Source organism: Ptychodera flava, chromosome 10 (assembly GCF_041260155.1).
Source record: "Ptychodera flava strain L36383 chromosome 10, AS_Pfla_20210202, whole genome shotgun sequence".
NCBI classification, from domain to species: Eukaryota; Metazoa; Hemichordata; class Enteropneusta; family Ptychoderidae; genus Ptychodera; species Ptychodera flava.
In genome coordinates, this window is record NC_091937.1 from 15,575,709 (window position 1) to 15,596,860 (window position 21,152).

The following is a 21,152-nucleotide window of genomic DNA, read 5'->3' on the forward strand; positions in this document are numbered from 1 at the left end:
GGATTATGGTAAAAAAAATTAATGTGTAAATCACATCATGTGTTGTCCCTGGCTATAAGCAACTTTGCTCAACTTATTTTGTTAATGATACGATAAAGTGGATCGATGGTGAGTCTTAACGTTCACTTGGAAACCCGAGTATGACCTTTTTTTTCATCAGTCACTCGTTTTATTTTGTATTTCCATGTGTTAGGCTTGGTGTTTGCCCTTTTCCTTTACGATACGGATATACTCGTCATGTTGCTTATATTACTAAGTTATGTATAATTGGTGTTTTTAGTGTCAAAAGACTCATCTTCGACCAGAACTATGGTTGATAATTTTTTCGAGTTTGAATCTAGTGCTTAAGCTTATATTTCAGCGTTTGTCAAGGGTTATTGAAAAAGGATTTTAGAAAGAAATAAAACATTTTATATATTCTGCCGTTTCCCGTTTCGTTCCATGTGATAGAAGACACTTTGTTTTGTGTCAACGATAGTTGCCTGTGATTGTCTTCATAAAAGCTGTTTGGTTGAAAGAGGGGAAAATCTCCATTTCTTCTTTATCCGCGGGGCTGATTCTGCTTTTATTTTCGGCGGCTTTTTAAATTTGTCGTCCTTTTAATTTTGGCTGTCTTCTGCAAAATCGCTGATTTGATTGTTCGCTAGATTGAATGACCTATTGAATCTCTATGTTGTTTATTTGTGCTTTGCCAATACAGACCGAATTAGCCCCCTACATGAAATATAGTGAGAATGAACCGAGTTATAGGATAGTATGCAGCAATGTCACGGTTGTCATATGGCATTGTTTATTACTGACTCAGGTCATTGACAAACTAATGATCACATCCCGGTCCAGAATCAAGTTAATAGTTAACTTTCATTACATTTATTGTTAATTTGTGTATTACATTTATGGTTTGGTGCTGTTACATTTATGGTCAACAATTTTATTACATTTGTAGTTGATTTTATGACAGTTATTTTTGGTATTCCATTGTTACTAACACGATTGGAACTAATTTGGGATAATTGTATGGTGAAGTAATGCCGATTTAATGTACAAATATAATCTCATCTGCTTTTCTTTTTACATTACACACTTATTTTTATGATTAATTTGCAATATTGTAACATTCAGCTATATGGCACCTAACACTTTTGAGAAATTTGAAAAATATGAAAATCCAATTATCCCAAATTAGTTCCAATCGTGTTGCGATGTTACACGCGCCTAGAAGTCCATCGATCGATTACCTCCTACGACATCTCCGCTTTATCTTTACATCATACATGTTTAATCTATGTTGGTGATAGCTCAATGGTTCACAGGGCCTTGAGGTATCGGCTTCATCGAGTGTTCCAATTTAACATTTGTAAACTTGAATTCATCATGAACATAGATAAATTCCGCTTTCCGCATCGACGGAGAAAATCCATGAAAAGCGTCACGTCATGACAGCGAAAGGCTCATCCATTCTCCAGGTATTAGCAATAATGCCGAAACGAGGGCCACAATCAGCTGTGCGAGTGAGTAATCCGCAATACGCCCCCAGTCCATCTTCATGTCGGCAGCTGGTCTGTGTCAGATTACAACTGGGCAAACCAAAAAACGTGTGTACATCGCTAAGTCCGCCAATTAGGCCACTGGTCGCCTAAACTAAATGCCATCAACGTCCCTAAGGTCGCTGTTACACCTCGTCTGATGCTGAAAGGTACGCTAAGTCGTGCATTCAGCTTAACATTTTCATTTGGAAGAGAGCTTGTACACGATATGTTACAAAGGTTGCGTCAAGGAATCAGAAAGGGGGAATTTACATTTTTCGCATTGAATCATTTTGAAATTTGCTAGCTCAGCTGAATTTTGGCAACCCTTCTTCATATCATGCAGCCACTAAACTTACCACCTTAATTGCGAGAACGGTCGCATAAAATGAAGAGCATCTGTACATACAGGGATTGTCTTCCGTAATGGCAGGTACAGCCTCATTTGCTCGAAAGCGAAATCAAAACCGCCGGATGAATGTGTCACGATGCGCCATGGTGTCGCTCTTGACTTCTCACACAGGTGTTATGTAACTATCGTTTTTGTTGTCGTGGAAGTGTATTCTTATTTTATCTAGCAATATAGAATATGTTCCTTTGTACCTCATGAGCAATAACCCTAATATCCGTTCTGTAATGACGTGATCTTCAAAGTATTTACTACGCTAATCTTCGAATGGCACAATAACATGCACTTTCGAAAATACGCCTGAACACATACGTAAATAGATAGAGAGATAGGTGAAGATGTAGATAGATAGATAGATAGATAGATAGATATATAAATATATAGATAGATACATAGATACATACATAGATAGATAGGTAGATAGATAGATAGATAGATACGTAGATAGATAAGATAGATAGATAGATAGATAGATAGATAGATAAATATATAGAGATACATACATACATACATACATACATACATACATACATACATACATACATACATACATACATACATACATACATACATACATACATACATACATACATACATACATACAAGATAGACAGAAAGAGACAGACAAACAATGAGAGAGGCCCAACAGGAAGGTACGCTGAGATAAGCCTTTCGATGAGTGAAGCGGGAGAATCGTGAATTTAGTACAGACGGTGTTCAGGCAAAGACGATAACACTATGAGAGAGACGTAATTTTGTACAGGTTATCAATGGCACACGTGTCTTATCAGTAGCATCATAATAAACATCGCCACGCTCTGTACAGGTCCTCAGTCAATGATGAATTCGTCAATTAACACTTGATCATCGTAAACATTTAAGGACGTGAATATCAATCATTCATCGAGTACTCATACATAAATAAATTTGAAAAATAGCCTTCTTCTTTATTGGTTGTATTGTCTTCTTTTGTTTTTTTGAACGGAAAAGACAACTTTGCCAGACCAGCGCCACGTTTTCCACTCAGGTCTCGGGATGCACTGATCTTGCGATGCAAAATAGACATCGATACCTAATGGAGAAGGATTGACGAATGAAGTCTACTTCTTTGGCTTTGCGATTTTCATGGCAGGGCCAACCGAAGCTTACGTGGAAAATAGCGCGTCTACGTGTGACATAGTTTCGAGACCGAGAAATATGATTTGCATAATGCGCGAGTTGTCAAAAGACTGTATCTTCCGGGTTCACATAATGTTAAGTCCTGCAAACGACACCCAGTTCTCCTGGACGTGTTTCGCGAGTGGAAAACTCATTGTCGTATACGTATTTACCTGACGATGCCTGGCAGCACGAGTTTGCTGCTCGGCTGTCTCTTAGCGGCGTTCACCTGGGCCGGTGCTCGGGCAGACGGCGAGAGATTCGGATCTGCCGGCCGAAAAGTTAGTGTGCAGACCGTGGAAAGCTGGCCCGAAAACTCTGTCGATTTTCTGACCGAATTCGTCGTTGGGTCAAAGCCGCTTGTCTTCAAAGGCGCTGCCAGAAATTCCCCGGCCTTTTCTCTCTGGACAGATGAATATATGCTGGGCTTCGAAGAGTCTGAATATTTCGAGGTGACGGTTGAGAACGGAAAGAAAGAGAACAGGACACGAGCAGCGGTGGGCATGTCCCTGCAGCAGTTTATTGAACAGTACCGCAGTGGTGACCTTTACTTAGTAAACAGCGTGCCTGACTTCCTAAGGTATGTCCACCCTAGATATCAGGAAATCATCATTCAAGGGTTATCATATCCGATGCCCCGTACACAATTGAACGTATAGGCTAATAGCTCACTTCGACGCAATGGGTTTAGGGATTCGTGAGAGAGTGAAGGACAGGCCGGCAGAGGACGGTCATCACATACTCACACAGGCATAATATGTGGCATCGAAAAACTGACAAAGATGTATATATAGTCACGTCATAAATACGCAGCCCTTTGAGAGCTGTATTTTTTCCCACCAAAATTTTAGTGCAAAATTTCACCAATTTTTATGAACTTTTCTGTAATTTTTCTAATAATTTTGGACCAAATGTACATAATATTACATCAGCCACAGTTTTTTTATCAAAATTTTGGCAAAAATCTGACAAAAATTGGCTTTGGCGCTCAAAGGATTAACAGCTGTACTCAAAGGCTGCGTTGAGTGAAGCGTTTCATTAATTCGCAAATGGCGTGGGTATTCAGTTTGTATAGTTTTTGAACCGGGTGATTTTTACGCATAAATTCTTCAGATCATTTCTCTTTCCAATTAATGATGTCATCAAATTCACTTTCTTTTGGAGTCTTATCTGCTGGTTGTAAGATCTTAATATTTCGTGCATTTAACTAGATTTCGACTGGCTTTCATAGCACGACACATATGGCAAACGCGTGACGCATGCGACTTTTGGACCTAACTTCAATGCGCAAGCTCAGTCATAGCAGGCAAGAGCGACAGTAATATCAAAAGACGGCGCGAAAATGTTAGCCTTTGACGCTCTTTTTTTAGATCTCTTACCCACCCACCTACTTCCATCGTTTCTCTTTATTCTGATATTCTCTAAAACATTTGGAAATGATAAAGATTTTACACCGGAAAGCGGATTGTGTACGTCATGTGTCGTGAAATATCACATCCACAGCTAGGGAACGCTGCATCACCCAAACGCTGGGTCCAATTTTGCAACTTTCATCACAAAAACCAGTGAAAGGCATTATAGTCTATTAGCTTCAAATGACAACGGTCCATGAACATCTTTTTCTCCACAAATATTCCTATGCGGACAGATATAAAACAAATATTTCTGTATGAATAGAACATCATTGTTAAGATGAGAACATCATGAGGACATCATGTATTCACGTGGCTGCCGCGTGTTAGAAATATTTCTTGCCATAATCCCATTGTTAGCAATTCTTCCGATCGCCATGACTCGCGGATTTGTACATCTTACTACAAATTATTTCGTTCCCACCAACAGAGATAAAATACCTAAATGTCACCAAAAACTGAATATTTTTAAAGCATTTTTTCATACAAAGCCGTAAAAAAATGACAGAGCTATCTTTGGTTCCAAAATTTATGTTACAAGCCGAAAGAAATGTGTAAAAAAGAGAAAATTTATCAGGCAGGTTATGGCGGGAAATCGATTGTCGACTGCAAGTGTTACAAGGTATTGTTAGTGGCTGTTGGTGCACGCAAAGGTTCCAGGTCGTGAATAAAACGCAGGTGTGTGACAGCTTTTATCCCCTCGGATAATTTCCTGTGTGACGAAGTAATTGACGCACCGGGATAGGCCAGGCAAGCGAAGAAATTTGATATAGGGAGCTCATACCAGCAGTTCAGTTTGAAAATATCGAACACTTGCTGCGTTCTCGCATATTTCCAAACCATTGTCTGAACAATATCGGCGGCGTATACTTGCGAAGTTAACGATTGCATGATAACTGGACACCACACAGGAAGTTCACCTGGAGCATGGGCGACTAAAACCGAGATCATGGTGGTCTCAGTTCAGCCATCTATCCGTGCCTAGAGACAGAATAGGACGTCAACGAAGTCCTGTTCTTTCATAGCATCAGCTCTACCGGCAGTCATATACATTCAGTATATATGGACTCCATGTCTGAATTACCAACCATTCAACTATTTAGATCCCGCCCCAACCAGGGTAACTTGTATCAGAAACGAATATGACACGCAGTAATCGAAAAGAATGGATGAAAAGTTTGCCCGCGCGGTTTAGTCACTCACGCATGAGCGTTTCAGCAAGCCACTTGAAAAACAAATTAGGATAATATCCTGTGCCATTCTGAAGCGTGATGGGAGAATTTTAAGGAGACGCTGTAGTGCAGCAATTATGACTTTGAACGAGTTTAACAGATGCAGCACAGACATTTCACAGCTGACTTGACTATTTCACACTGATAGTTCAAAAAATTGAAGTAACGTTTTAACAGAATAAACATTCATCTCTCTCTCTCTCTCTCTCTCTCTCTCTCTCTCTCTCTCCATTGTCTCTCTGTCTCTGTCTGTCCCTCTGTTTCTGCCTGCCTGCCTGCCTGTCTGTCTGTTTGTCTGTCTAGCCTTCCCTTACTGTCTCCACGATTAATGTTAATGAATGAAATAAGTATACACATCCGCTAGTGAGTACATTTACATGAAATTATTGTTGTTCGCTAGTGAAATCGTAAACTAAACGCATGGCATTACACCTGATTGGCCCTCAATGTGCTCGTCTCGTTCTCCCCAGAGAAATATTAAAAAATCTGTCCTCTGAGAGATTATTGTTATTCCGTGTGCCCACTTGAAGCTTTATTCCTTCCTGAAATCTTGATTTCATCTCGTTTGATCATACCGGGGTATTCAGAAAATCCTCGACATTGGACACCGACACCGCAACTCAGAGAGCTTCTCAGTTGCTGTATCAAAGGTGCATATGCCGGATCAATTACATAATACCGTTAAACGTTCCTGCTACCTATGCAATGGTATACGAAGGGCTGTATATCGTGTCTCTACCTCATATCAAAGGTAGGCATCATTGCAAAAAAAATCATTAAAAAATGGTAATACGCACCTAGAACATGAAAAGATTTCAACTTTTGCTCCGGGGAGGAAATTTCAAGTACCGGTCCTTCTAAAGCTAGGATAAAATCAGAGGTCACCGCGCACCTATTTTGTGCTTGGCGTTGATAATCATCTTAATTTTACTAATACAAGTATGTCACTTTCAAAAACGGATGCCATTCTGTGTATTAACTCTACGGGAAGTGTTAAAAGTTTCAATTTTCACAAATGATGATCTACCCGTATTTTCATTACCAATACAATTTTCAAAATTAGTCCCCCCCCCCAAATGGCAAAAGCTTCAGACCAGCCGAGCATTGAGATATTTTGCGTGTTCTTGAACCCCGTCCGCGACGCATTCTCTACTTTAAACCCGTCCATGAAAATAAAGCAGTGTATTTCAGTAATTAAGCCACACTCAGCGACGGTATACCACGAGATTTTGACCAGTTCACGGAATATATGCACAAGCGATAAAGAATGTATATATGAAGTGAACTGGTCAAAATCGAGTGGTATACCAGTAGCTGGGATGGTTTATTGCCAGCATATCATATCATATCATATCATATCATATCATATCATACCATATTATATCATATCATATCATATCATATCATATCATATCATATCATATCATATCATATCATATCATATCATATATCATATCATATCATATCATATCATATCATATCATATCATATCATATCATATCATATCATATCACATCATATCATATTCTAACATAACAGTATGTTGAAATTCTGGCGTGAAATGTCAAAAATGGAATTTTTCATTAGTAAGCTGAGAGCTCGTGCGTGTTCGAACCGTGCTACATCGCGAATACAGCATGGTTATTCTGACGTCTCGACCAATCAGATCGCTGCGTATAGCACCATCAATACATTTGTTTGCTATAATAATTGATAGTTCCATGCTATATACAGATGTACAAGTTTAGATTGCCAACTTTTTCAATTGTTAACACAATATCTACACCTATACACTACACTCAGGCTATTGCTTACATTTGAATTCGGACCACAATTGACTAAGTAAATAATAACAATGCACTCTACACATGTAGGCTATAGGCTGAGTTGACAAGCTGAATACTGTGTATCCCACCATGCTTTCAGAGTAGAACAAGAAACTCATTAAAAACGAAAGTAGTGAATAAAAAAATCATCCAAAGTTAGAGCTACTGGCTCTGTAAGTAGCGAATGCCTTTATTTTGGCATTTTATCGTCAATTAGTTTTGCCTCTGCAAACTTACAGATATACTGTCACCTGTTCCAATTTTGCCACAGTTGCCTTGGAAAGAGAACCAATCACAGATTTTCAAGCGGGTGGCCGCTTTTTAAAAACAGCGCCCTCACATGGGCATTTTGAATACCAAGGAACGCCCCTTTGACCATATGCATATATGGGCATATTTATTTTACAGGTGACTGTGTTTTCGGAAAAGGTTATATCCTTCAAACCATTTGTGTATGCGTATCGACAACTGACTGGAATGCTATATTTCATTTCCGATCATGATTATAATGAGCATTATATATACAGTTAATGTGTATGCTTAACAAATCTGAAATTTAAGTTTAATGTCTCGAAAGCTCACTTACACGGTTTCATGTATGGTTGTACCGTAGTTGTACCAGGAACCTTCTTCAGAGATTTAAACGTTCGACGAACTGGCATTAATCGCGTGAATTCCTGACGAATATAAAAAGGGCAATTTGAACACAATTTCAATAATATCATACTTTCCACGGGTTTAAACCAGATGATCACCCAACATTTAACGACCATTCTGAAAATGAGGCATATCAACCGTATTCGACCGAGCGTGGATTAATTTCGAGTAGATTTGCCACGACTTTGACGAGTTGATTAATACAGTATCATTAAAAAAAGCCTTTCTTGATAACCATATCACAAATTCATAAATTGAGTTTAAAATAATATATTTCTAAATGTCATGTCCCTTCAGGCTTTCCGGGGCTTTTGGACACGATTTATTTTAATTTTCTTCGTATGACCAAAATTGTATGAAACAGGATTTGGAAGAAGAAGTGTATTAGCTTCAAGGACATTTGCTATTCCCTGACAATGTCGGTGCGCCTAATGAAATGCAAACTATCTAAGCTTAAAATCTTCAATAATTTCCAAATCTAATCTAGACGTATTTTTTCCAGGAAATGTGTATTAGTAATATTAATATATCCAGCGTTTGACGAGTAAACGCTCATATTCCAATATTTCACGACTTGAGAGTGTGCAATAGACTGTCAGTTTATGGGTTTCTCTGGGAGTGACGCGCAATAGGCCACGGTACGGCGCACAATCATCGTTAGTGCTGACATGAGGTCAGTGAACCACAATAGCAGTTCTATCCTCTCGGAGTGATATTAGCCGGAGAAGCTTTGTCAGCGATGACTTCATTTTCAAGATTGTCTCAGTGAATTAATCGCGGCTTTGTCAATCTACGCAATTAAATTTATAGAAGCAATTGGTAGTTTATGTAATCCCTTGAACATGCTGAAGTTCTCTTATCAACGCATATGTTATATATATATATATATATATATATATATATATATATATATATATATATATATATATATATGTGTGTGTGTGTGTGTGCGTGTGTGTATGTGTGTATGTATGTATGTATGTATGTATGTATGTATGTATGTATGTATGTATGTATGTATGTATGTATGTATGTCATTCATAGAGGAGAGTATGAGAGAGGGAACGTCCCGAGGAAATACAACTGTGTGTGCGAGAGAGAGAGAGAGAGAGAGAGAGAGAGAGAGAGAGAGAGAGAGAGAGAGAGAGAGAGAGAGAGAGAGAGAGAGATGGATTTGTTCGTCTGTTGTCTTTTCAAACAAGTTTTAAAACAAGTTTTTCCTTCTCTCATAACTCCTGGCAGAAAAGACGTTTTGCTGCCTCCGCCCTTGCAGTGCCTTGAGTTGAATGGCATACTGCTGGAAACGGTGAGTCATCCGCACGTGAGATTCTTTCCTTGCTTCATTGTGCTTACTTAAAATGGTCAATTTATCATCTTCCATTGAACTGTTATGACAGTGTAGTTAAAGTGACTGAGTCTCCGCGGATTCATAACTCGGGTTAGTCACGTTTTATGGAAGTTCTGTCGTCGTTAATAGTAGGGGCTTATCACGTCTTTAACGACAGTTTCTAAAAAAGGTCTCAAAAAAGTACGGTCCGCTCAGGGAATAAGAGGATGTCTGAAGGACGAAGGATTTCGGGATGTTAGGATGTCGATTTTGGTAAAACGTTTTTATGGGACACACTTGGACCTGCGATGTTACAATGAACTTGGAAGACCATAAAAGCCAGCTAATATGCATGTAGAAAGACCTGGGGTAAAAGACGTCTTGAGAAAGGACACACAATTTTTTTTGCTTGCGGTTGGACAAGTTGAAATCAATGTACGGATCCCAAAGGCCTACTCTATAGTATGAATTGAAAATTTTCTAAGCATTACATTTGTGAAAGTGAATACTCATTCACGATGTGAATGATAGCTAAAAATGTAACATTGTGACGTCAGCTGGACAGTAATTCTGAAGCCCAAACTAATAACAACAGAACCCGTTCGCATTCATTTAATTTTCCAGATTATGTGGTTTAGTAGCGGCGGTACAAAGTCTGTTGTCCATTACGACGCCGTCGATAACATTAATTGCGTTTTCAGCGGAAGTAAGGAAGTGGTATTCATAGATCCCGTAAAATACGCCGACAAGGTAAGCGCTCTTCGTTCATTTAATTTTATTCTAATAATGGCGAGCTGGGACGGGGACAGCTGAAACGCGGCGTTTGGGTTATTGTCACAAACGTGTTCCCATGGCACCTATTTACGATGCCTGATCAGCCAGCGCTCAATCTGGACTGGCGAAATCCGCGTCTGTAGACATTGAGTGAGATGTAACTAGTGGCAATTTCGAGAGTGCAGCGAGAGATGATTCCTGTTTTAAAATTTGTATTAGGATTTTAAGATGCTCCCAATGCGCTTGTTAAACGGATGAAAAGCTTAAGGATGTGCATGCGGTTTTGATAGTTTATTTTCACATTGAGCTAATTCATAAATGACGGCCATTTTGAATTTCAAATATCGCAATAAAAATTTGGGTAATTTGTTACTCTAGTTCCAAACTTGGCACGATAACCCTCAATTTTTATTGTTAATTTGATGAGAGAATGGTTGAATGTTTTATTTTAGGAAATTTTGAGCAAAAGTTCAAGTCTTTCGCATACTACCTTAAATGGATTTTTCACGTGCCCAGCAGCGTATTTTTCTGGTAAATGTGAAATTTATTGTTTGACAATAGCGATATTTTGTGGTTGGTGTTAAATTTAATCCATTAATCAGAGTGTCTTACATTTCTGTCAACCAGATCGATATAGACCATCCAGAGGGCAATTATTGCGGCGTCGATGTTGACAGGTAATGTAAACTCAATAGAAGTTATCAGCCCTCGTTTCCGATCTCTCATCGAGATCAGGATGCGAACCTTACGGCAACAATCAGCGATTTTACTGATAATATCTTTTACGAGCTCGCTGTAAAAATATACCATGGTTACCATGGTGATAGATCGTCCGATAAAAGAACACGCCAACTTGTGTCCGAATACTATTAGCGTGTGCTGTCCTTAAATTTTAATTATTGATAAGTCTAACGCATCGTAGAGGGAGAACAATAATTAATTATAAATGGAATATACGTGGTGCGTTTATCCCTTAGGCAAACGAGAGACCTATTCATCATTGAAATTCAGTGATACCCAGCTTAGTTGTCTTGAAGATGCAGTGAACGATAAAATTGACACTTTAGTCACAGGTCATTTTATATCATCAATTCACCGCCAGCCACTGAGATCTGGTTAGATATGACGATTGTCTTTCCCAAAACATTTTCTATAGTGATATATTATACTATACTATACTATACTATACTATACTATACTATACTATACTATACTATACTATACTATACTATACTATACTATACTATACTATACTATACTATACTATACGCGGGGTAATAAGGAAATAAGATGTATTCATATCAATGTTCGATTTAAATGTCCAGGCATACTCATAAATCCGTTTTCTACTGATAAAATTTTGAAATCTTCTTGCGCGTTTCTTCAAAGGTAGTATAACTGCTTTGAACTTTAACAACCTGTATTTTGGTTTGATTTTACCGATAGCGTCAACTATACAAGGTATCCGGGCTTCCAGGATGTCGAATACCACCACGCCTTCATCGAGGCAGGGGACTGTTTCTTTATACCGTATAAATGGTGAGCTTCTACGGGGTTTGTGTTTTTTATTCCTATCGGAGGTATACTTCATGATGTAGCGGCATTTGTTTAGTCATGGGCTGTGATTCAATTTCGTACACGTCATAACAATTCGTTACTCAAATTTAAATCGAACCCGTCAGTGTGTAACATGTGCATGTTATATCACGGTAAACCTTACTATTCAATAAAAAATAATAATATGCTTAGCTGGAATCCGGCAATCTGATTGGCTGGAGCCGGGTTTATATTCTCAACAAGAAGACCTGCGCGCCGCGTAACATTTTTGAGCTCGCGCAAATTTCGAACGCCAACTTGAGAGCTCAACGCGCCATAATGTCGAACAAGTCTATGGCTTCAGATTGATTTTTATTGTTAAATTTTAGTCTAGTGCAGCTTGACGAACAAACAAATGAAGAGTTTCTGTAAGGAGCGGAGGCTATGTAACAACAACATGAGTTTTTAAAGTTTTTTGAGCGTTTTTTTAAGTAAAATTATTCAAGTTCGATGTCTAATCGCGATATCGATGCGTTGCGTAACCGTATTTTATGAATTCAACTGTGCACGCGCACGCGTTCTGAAACGTTCTTTTTTAGAGTTTGTATGAGGCTGGGCGCTCCTGAACTCTCGTTCCAACTTCGGCCCTAAATAACGAAATTGCCCACTTGTTTTTAACTTTAGCATATTATAATGAGGTTATAAACGGTGCGCTCGGGTATTTGGTTGCGGATATAAGACCTCTGGGGTGAAAATTAGCATATTTGGGTGAAATAATCACCTGGCTTCGCTCGGTGATTATTTCACGCCAAATATGCTAATTTTCACCCCAGGTCTTCTATCCGCAACCAATACCCTCGCTTGCCGTGTATAACCTCTAAATAAAACGTAAGTAGTTTTGCACGTGACATGCACGCATGTACAAGGAGAACGCTGATCATGAAGTATATTTACGGATTAAGAAATGTCTGAATCTCTTTCTAATTTACTGACGCTGGAGGGCGTAAGTGAATCACAAGACGGTGGAGATTCGCCGGATTTGTAATTACAGGTTATAAACGGCAAGCGAGGGTATTTGGTTGCGGATATAAGACCTCTGGAGTGAAAATTAGCATATTTGGCGGGAAATTTCACCCAAATATGCTAATTTTCACCCCAGAGGTCTTATATCCGCAACCAAATACCCGAGCGCACCGTTTATAACCTCATTATAATATGCTAAAGTTAAAAACAAGTGGACAATGTCGTTATTTAGGGCCGAAGTTGGAACGAGAGTTCAGGAGCGCCCAGCCTCATACAAACTCTAAAAAAGAACGTTTCAGAACGCGCGTGCGTGCACAGTTGAATTCATAAAATACGGTTGCGCAACGCATCGATATCGCGATTAGACATCGAACTTGAAGAATTTTTCTTCAAAAAAACGCTCAAAAAACTTTAAAAAATTATGTCGTTGTTACATAGCCTCCGCTACTTACAGAAACTCTTGATTTGTTGGTTCATCAATCTGCACTAGACTAAAATTTAATCAATCTGAAGCCATAGACTTGTTCGACATTATGGCGCGTTGAGCTCTCAAGTTGGAGTTCGAAATTTGCGCGAGCGCAAAAATGTTACGCGGCGCGCAGGTCTTCTTGTTGAGAATATAAACCCCGGCTCCAGCCAATCAGATTGCCGGATTCCAGCTAAGTATATTATGATGAGAAACACAACAATTCTCCGTCCGCTTCGCACGACAATAAATTATACTTGGGAGGCATTTCCGATCACGGACGGCCATCTTATAAGTTAAAACTATACCCCGGCAGAAACAGAAGACTCAAAGGAAGGGAGGTCAAATCTTATTGACCGTATCAGTATTATCATTACAATCCTAATCGTAATCTAATCCCGAAATGGATTCCATATTCACAGTTTAATGCGCCTCCGGGACAAGCTTTTGAAGCTCAGTCTCAAAACCCAACGATTCTTCGGTAGCATATATCCGGCTCGGATCTATTTTGAAACTCAAGGGAAAAATTAAGTTGTCACGATCTAGGTATTTTTGGCGAAAATTGGAAATGTCATTTTCCCAAGAAAGTTAACGAGCAGAATAGAGGCCGTTTTATTTCAGACATCTGTATATTGTAGGAAATGAGAACTTCCCGCCCTCCGAATTTTACTTGATTTTGAAAGATTTTTTACGTTGCCCCAGGCTAAGTACGACCATTGGTTTGAAACTATCATTCTTAGGGCGTGTGCTACTTTTAATGAAATGACATTTCAAACTCCCTCTTGAGTTTCCTCTTCCAAATTCTTGCCATCACGACGTAGTAATCAGACTATACTTATGGTAGTTCCCGCCTCGTAGATAAAAAACGTAAACTAGTCTTTTTGCTCTAATTTTCCTCAGGCAAATTTTCAACCATTCTCTTTCAAAATCAAGAATAAAAATTGGGGGTCACAGCGAATTTTGGTACTTCGAAAACAAATTACCTAATAGTTGTTGATATTTGAAATTCAAAATGGTCGCCATCCCTGTGTTATATCTATTTGGAAATAAATTCTCGATTTTCACAAAATTAAGCCTGTGAAAATTTTATTTACTGCTTCAAAATTACTGCTTCAAAATGAGCTCCCACAAGTGGTAGGCCAAGAGAATATTTTAAAAGTTTAAGAGTCCGAATATCTGTCCCCGAGGTGCATTGCACCTTCAAGTGTTATACATATAGACTTGTAAACTGAGAATGGGATTTCTGGCAGAGACTTACATACATTGATCCGAAAGACAGTCAGAGCAAGACAAACATGAAAACAGCTGCAAACATGATAGTTGAAACAGAGAAGGAGAATTTGACCGGTGATCTTGCTCATGAAACAAATAGCCGTGTGCCTCGTTTTCGATTTCAGAGACAACCCTTCTAAAGTATCAAAAGTACAGATAGGAAAATATGAAAAGGGTAACGAGTTCAATATTAGTAGGCCCAGCGACTTATGAAGACAAGCTCTTAGCTTTGAACCTCTCAAATCTAAGAAACGCGAGAATCGTCAAACATCGTGCGTGATCAAACGTATGAAAAATGCCGAAGAAACGTGACAAAATCAGACGATTTTGAAGTTCGTGTTACAGGAATATGAATAGATCACTTATATATATATATATATATATATATATATATATATATATATATATATATATATATATATATAGATATATAGCACGAGGGTAGAATGCTAAAATGTCGAATACATTAGTCTTATTTTATTACATAAGTGTACATCATGTATTTAATATTAGTTGTTTAGTTTAGTTTAGTTCAGTATGAGAATATGAGAGAAAGTCGACAAAGATTTACTTTTATTTCTCTCTCACTGTTCAAAAAAAAAAAACGAAACTGTAAATTTACGTTTTATTCTAGAAAAGGCGAAAAAATATGTAGTGCTTCCGATATGAAATATAAGGTATACCGTTCAGGTTACTTTTGCGGACTTCGATTTCAGATTTCAAAAACCCTTGATAGTCACATGTTATTTTCGTCACTCAACTGATACCAATCACCAAGTAAAGACACCGCAGTCAATATCCTCACCGTTAAAAAAGAGGGGTTCGATAACCGAGCCAAATTGTGACAATTTTACCCGATACTTCGACTTGATGGCCAAGTAGAAGCTTCCGTGCTATCCCTTGAAAGATTCACGAGTGTTATTGTTATGACGAAGGACTACTGCATGTAAACCAAACATTGAGTCGTTTTTCATTGATGTAGAATGCGCCTCGGGGACAGATATTCCGACTCTTAAACTGTTACAATATGTTTTTTTTTGGTCCACCACTTCTTAGGGCTCACTTTGAAGCTTATGGAGTAAATAAAGTTTTCGCCGGCTTATTTATGAAAATCGAAAATGTTATCCCCCATAGAATGAACACAGGGATGGTGGCCATTTTGAATTTCAAGTGTCAAAAATATTGGTTAATTTATTTTCCTATTCCCAAATTTGCACGGTGACACCCGTACTTCATTTCGAAAGGAAGTGGTTTAAACTGACCTTGCATAAAGTTTGAGCAAAAGTTCAAAATCTTTCAATTCCGAGGCGCCTACTACCTGAACGGCATTGCTCAGCCGTAACAGTCAATAAGCATGCTCTCGGTACCACTTAATAAATAGTGGACGTTTACGATGACGTCTTTCAAAATATTCGGCTCTAAAACGAATTTTTGAAATTATTTAAGGGTACACCAAGTACGGTCCTATGACAGAAACATTGCCGTCAACATCTGGTGGAGCCACCATGCCACAGTGAAACAAGATCTCACGAAATGCGAGAATACCGTCAGTCGAGATCTGGCTGACCGAGAGAAAATGCTCGACCAATTCCAGTTCAACGGACTAGACTCCCTCAGCGGTGAAATAGATTTGATCAGGTAACCAGTATGTCAACAGTTAACGCATTTTGTTTTACATCTGACAATTCATCGGAAAATTTTCGTTCCGGTAAAGGAGTTAACAGTCTTGTCAACCTTTTTGTGCTACTCTAATTAATTAATCCTTTAATCGCATGCGGATTGTCCCTCTTATTACGATGTACTTTCCTGACCAGATGATTATATATATATATATATATATATATATATATATATATATATATATATATATATATATATATATATATATAATATATATATATATTATATATATATATTTATATGTATGTATTGTATGTGTGTCTGTGTATGTGTGTCTGTGTCTGTGTGTGTACCGCTTTGCGCCTTTGCTGAGAGAGAGAGAGAGAGAGAGAGAGAGAGAGAGAGAGAGAGAGAGAGAGAGAGAGAGAGAGAGAGAGAGACTGCTTACTTAGTTGTTCTCTCAACTTAAAGATTTCTACGATATCATCGTTTTGTTTCATTCTTACCAGAGAGGTAGTAACTGATCTTGTCAAGTATCGAGGAATAACGAATAAAGAGGGCTTTTACAACGTATTTGGCAGAGAACATGCAGAAATATTATCGTGCCAAGATGGCGTCAGGAAAATTTTCTCAAAGGTAAAGAAAGTCACCATGTAATCCGATATTGTTGAATATTTTATCGTTGATAGAAGTTCGCCTTTTGTTATGCAGGCTCCTTTTGTTGTCAAAGATCTCAAATTGAGCTGCTTTTCTATTTCCGCCGTTTGTGAAAACAAACATAGGCATAGTAAAATACATGTATATCGTCCCAAGTCTGTGCGTTGATATCCGGCCATGTTACGTCCCCTCCATGAAAACGAGGCTGAGTTGAAAACGACACTAACGTCCTACAACAATATGCAAAAATAACTATTTAATTCGACATAAATGTTACGGAGCCGGATAAGTTGCGTAATAAAGAGTGGCGAAAATTGCATTTGTGACTGCTAATCATGAATGTTATGAGTAAAACCATAAAAATCAAACTGAAAGGATCAAGCGACAATCTGTGGCAATAAATTGGAGCCGACCCCACACAATTTCTCTGAATTTCAATCTGCATTACCTATTAAAAGTCGCGTCTGTCCATAATGCTATATCTACTGTATAAATCAACAATCACCTTCAGATTTGCGCTTATAAACTACGGTAATTTGATCATACCTTCACTTTTTTGCCAGACCTGTCTCTTCGTGAATAATTTCAAGTGTTTTGTGAAATGACTGGAATGTCTTCCGACAACGTAGTCGCGTCATTTTACGACAAGTCGCGAGATCGCTCAGAATTTTGAGCCTACGATCGAAAAACTGTCTCCTACACATCCTGTGTCTATGACAATACGCAATGGTTTGGTTGTCTGTAGACGATCTTCCGATGAGTCGTTCACTGTACCGAGCATTGTACATATGTCATTTCCCCAATTCCCGGGGCAATTGAAACAAAAAGCAATGAAAACCGTATGCAATGAAAACCGTATGACTAAGTGATTTTTGTCTCTTCGCGCTGTTTCAGCTATTTGACTATGTCGACGAAAACGGAGACGGTGTAACTGACGCAGCAGAACTGTCTGCTCTTCCAACGGAGGTACGTACACGACATGTGACCTGAATTGTGTCACGTCGGTAAAGTGAAAGTAATATTGTGATTTCGTTCCAAGGAATTCGTTTTGAACATGTAGCTTCAAGATTTACCAATAACACTTTTGCTCGACTTTCTGATGCAAAACACAATAAGCATAAATGATCGCGCCTCGGGGACAGATATTTAGACTCTCTAACTTTTACAATTCTTTTCTAATATACCACTTGTAGGGGTTCTTTTTAAGCTCTTGGTGTAAGAAGACTTTTCACCGGCTTAGTTTTTCAAAATTCGAAAATTTCATTTTTCTTCATGGGGTTAACACAGGGATGGCGGCCATTTTGAATTTCGAATATCTGTAATTCTTGGGTTATTTGTTTCTCTAGTACCAAAATTTGCAAGGTGACCCCCATTTTTTATTCTTGATTTTGAAAGAGAATGGTTGAGAGAATCGTTTAGGAAAGTTTGAGGAAAAGTTTAAGTCTTTCACTTTCGAGGTGCATACTACCAATTATTATACTGGTGACTCCTCGGAGAATGAGTTAGAGAAATGACTGAATTATTGTATTAAAGTTTTTACTTGAAGGTCATGTTGTTGTAACTTTCGATGAATTTTCCGTATTTGTTCTTCCGTTTGTAAAATAGTTTCTTGTTCATTCTACTCCCAAAATCATATTAACATGGTACCAAGCCTGTGTGTGCGTCATGTCAAAGGTCATCATTGACAGCTGAATCTTAATCCGAACAAGAATTCTTTTCTAACAATGTTGTACACAATACGTTGTTCACAAGGCTGGTACTTTGTATTTCAACATACTCTAGAAAGTAGAAGAGAATGTAATTTTTGCTGGAACAAAAACAATGAAAAATCATCAAAAGTTAATATGGCAATGACTTTTGCTGTCTCAATTTATGTAAATCTGTCTTTGTGAGGCACGAGACGAGGCTTTGTTTTTCACGTACCTTTCATTTCATTTTTTTCATTTACTAGTTTTATTTAATTTTTTCAATATTACCGACATTTAAATTGAACTCTTTCGGCCTTGGGATGAATCAGAAAGAACGAGTTGTTATCAGTGTTCAAAAAGAAGTTCCCATCTAAACTCGTTACAGCGACAGTCCAAAATCCCTGGGTCTCACATTAGTGCTTGTTGACATTAAGGTAATATGCACCTCGAAAGTGAAAGACTTAAACTTTTGCTCTAACTTTCCTCAATGAATCTTTCAATTATTCTCTTTCAAAATCAAGTATAAACATCAGAGGTCACCATGTAAATTTTGGTACTAGAGAAACAAAGTACTAAAGCTTTATCGATATTTAGAATTCAAAATGGCAGCTATCCCTGTTTTTTCTCTATGGGGAAATTTGATATTCAATTTTCATCAAAACAATATGGTGAAAATTAATTGTACTAACTCCATGAGTCTCAACATGAGCAACACAAGTGGTAGATGAGAAAAGTATTGTAAAAATTTGAGTCCAAACATCTGTCTCTGAGGCGCATTCTTCCTTTACTATTTACAGAATGTTATTCCTTTGAAAGTTGTGTCCAGTTAGTTTACTTGCGAATTAAAATAATTCACACAAAGTCTTCAGTTGTCAACTTCTATATTGGTATGTTGGCCAGCATTTTTTTGATTTCCTTATCGCTCCTTTTTTGTCCAGAAATGGAAGAATGTTCAAAGCGTTTTCAATGAGTTTGAAGAATACCTCAAGGAGCAGGATATTCAAATGATGGACGATTTGACAGACGACGACATGTATGTGGATGATGAGGCCTTTGAGAGCGCCCCCAACGTCAGAGAACTTTTCCTGGAGGATGAGACTTTTGAGGGCGCCCCAGACGTTAGAGATGAACTTTAGAACTCTAGTGCATGGCATACATTGTGCAACTCCAGTCGTCTTTACAGCTCTTTATTTAAGCTTTAGGGTTTTCTTTATATTATTGTTTTTGCTGTGTATTTTTACCTAATTTTATGTTTTCAGTTTTACCGTTGCTCTACCTTGATTATGTTTTGCCTAGAAGTATTACATTTTGAGTGTTAGATGTGTCGGGATGCGAGGGAAGATTATGTGACATTTACATGGAAATTTTATTCCCAAGACAACTGTGGAAGCAGTATATCATAAAAGGTGTACATACAATGTGATTTTTGTTTCAGAAACTAGCTGTTTTGCTTTTGTTTTCATAACAAGCAGCGCGATAAAAATATTAGTTGTACCATAGACCCCCAAGTTTTTCTTGAGGGTCTATAGTTGTACATTGAGCCAACATTGTGCCCAACAGCATGTTGAAGTCTTTATCATCATATACGCCAAAGTCAAGGTGAGATCTTGTACAAATGTTTGTTTGTGAGTGTAACAGAAAAAAAATATGGCCACCACAGGTATGATGTGCAGAGTATGAACAGAAGTCATTCTCACGTGAAAATTATGTGAAAAAAAAAATTGGCTGAACGTAACTGCAGTCTACGAAAGACATTTCATTTAGAGGTTGAATGCCACCTTCAAAATGTTTATAAATTTGTGAAAAGCTTTTTAAAGTAGTGTACAGCAATATTCATGAAAAGCACACAAAATACATACTCAAGTCACAGTATTCAATGGCTTATTTAATGAGAAAGAATAATAAGAAATTTATCCTGAACACTTTGATACAGAAATTTTTTTTTGCAAATGTTAAAAAATGGCAATAATAATGTTATTTTAAAAGCTGAGCAGTTTGCAAAGTTTTTAACCTATGATAGGAGGAACATGCCAAACAGATTATTCAAGTGCATAACAAAGTGTTTGAATCTGGAAATTTTGGTGATCTCATACCAAGGCCAAACATTTCATATTTTTAAAAGGATGTCAACTTGTTGCATAGCTTGCATTCTGTGTATTAAACTCATACCATGGCCGTTCCTGGCAAAACCAACTTGGTGACTTTTTTGGTTTATTGCCAATGACTTTGAGCTCTACTGATACTACAGACGTGATACTCAATTATGTTTTACCTTTGCCCTTTGAACTCTGACCCTGTAGTAACCTATGACATCACAAGGTTATGAACCCTGAACCCCTGGTAACCTATGGCAGCATGGGGTAATGAACCCTGACCCCATGGTAACCTAAGATATCATTAGGTGATTTGTAACTGAGTTGGGTACAAATGATTAACAGACTATATTTTATCAGTTCCTTCTCAACCAAATATTTTTAATGGAAAATGACATTCAGTACTTTTCAATTCCATAAAACTCTGATCTATTCTGCAGAACTTTCTGTAAATCTTTCTGGCAATTTTTCTCTTT

General features: G+C 37.9%; 1 protein-coding gene across 1 annotated transcript; it reads left to right on the forward strand.

Annotated features, from left to right (window-relative positions):
• The first annotated feature begins 3,168 nt into the window (after positions 1 to 3,168).
• Positions 3,169 to 20,659, forward strand: LOC139142097 (bifunctional peptidase and (3S)-lysyl hydroxylase Jmjd7-like). The gene is made up of 9 exons (XM_070711915.1): positions 3,169 to 3,673; positions 9,463 to 9,526; positions 10,172 to 10,297; positions 10,949 to 10,998; positions 11,768 to 11,860; positions 16,065 to 16,256; positions 16,748 to 16,874; positions 17,790 to 17,861; positions 19,522 to 20,659. Exons 1-9 carry the CDS (start codon positions 3,273 to 3,275, stop codon positions 19,717 to 19,719), a joined length of 1,323 nt encoding a protein of 440 aa, XP_070568016.1. The 5' UTR covers positions 3,169 to 3,272; the 3' UTR covers positions 19,720 to 20,659.
• Positions 20,660 to 21,152: the final 493 nt, after the last annotated feature.

What these genes read in the sequence shown, in the direction of transcription:
- LOC139142097 (XM_070711915.1), top strand. Translation starts at nt 3,273, where the DNA reads ATGCCTGGCAGCACGAGTTTGCTGCTCGGCTGTCTCTTAGCGGCGTTC. An exon ending in TCAGGAAAATTTTCTCAAAG is followed by an intron (nt 16,875 to 17,789) that starts GTAAAGAAAGTC and finishes GCGCTGTTTCAG; the next exon opens with CTATTTGACTATGTCGACGA. An exon ending in TGTCTGCTCTTCCAACGGAG is followed by an intron (nt 17,862 to 19,521) that starts GTACGTACACGA and finishes TTTTTTGTCCAG; the next exon opens with AAATGGAAGAATGTTCAAAG.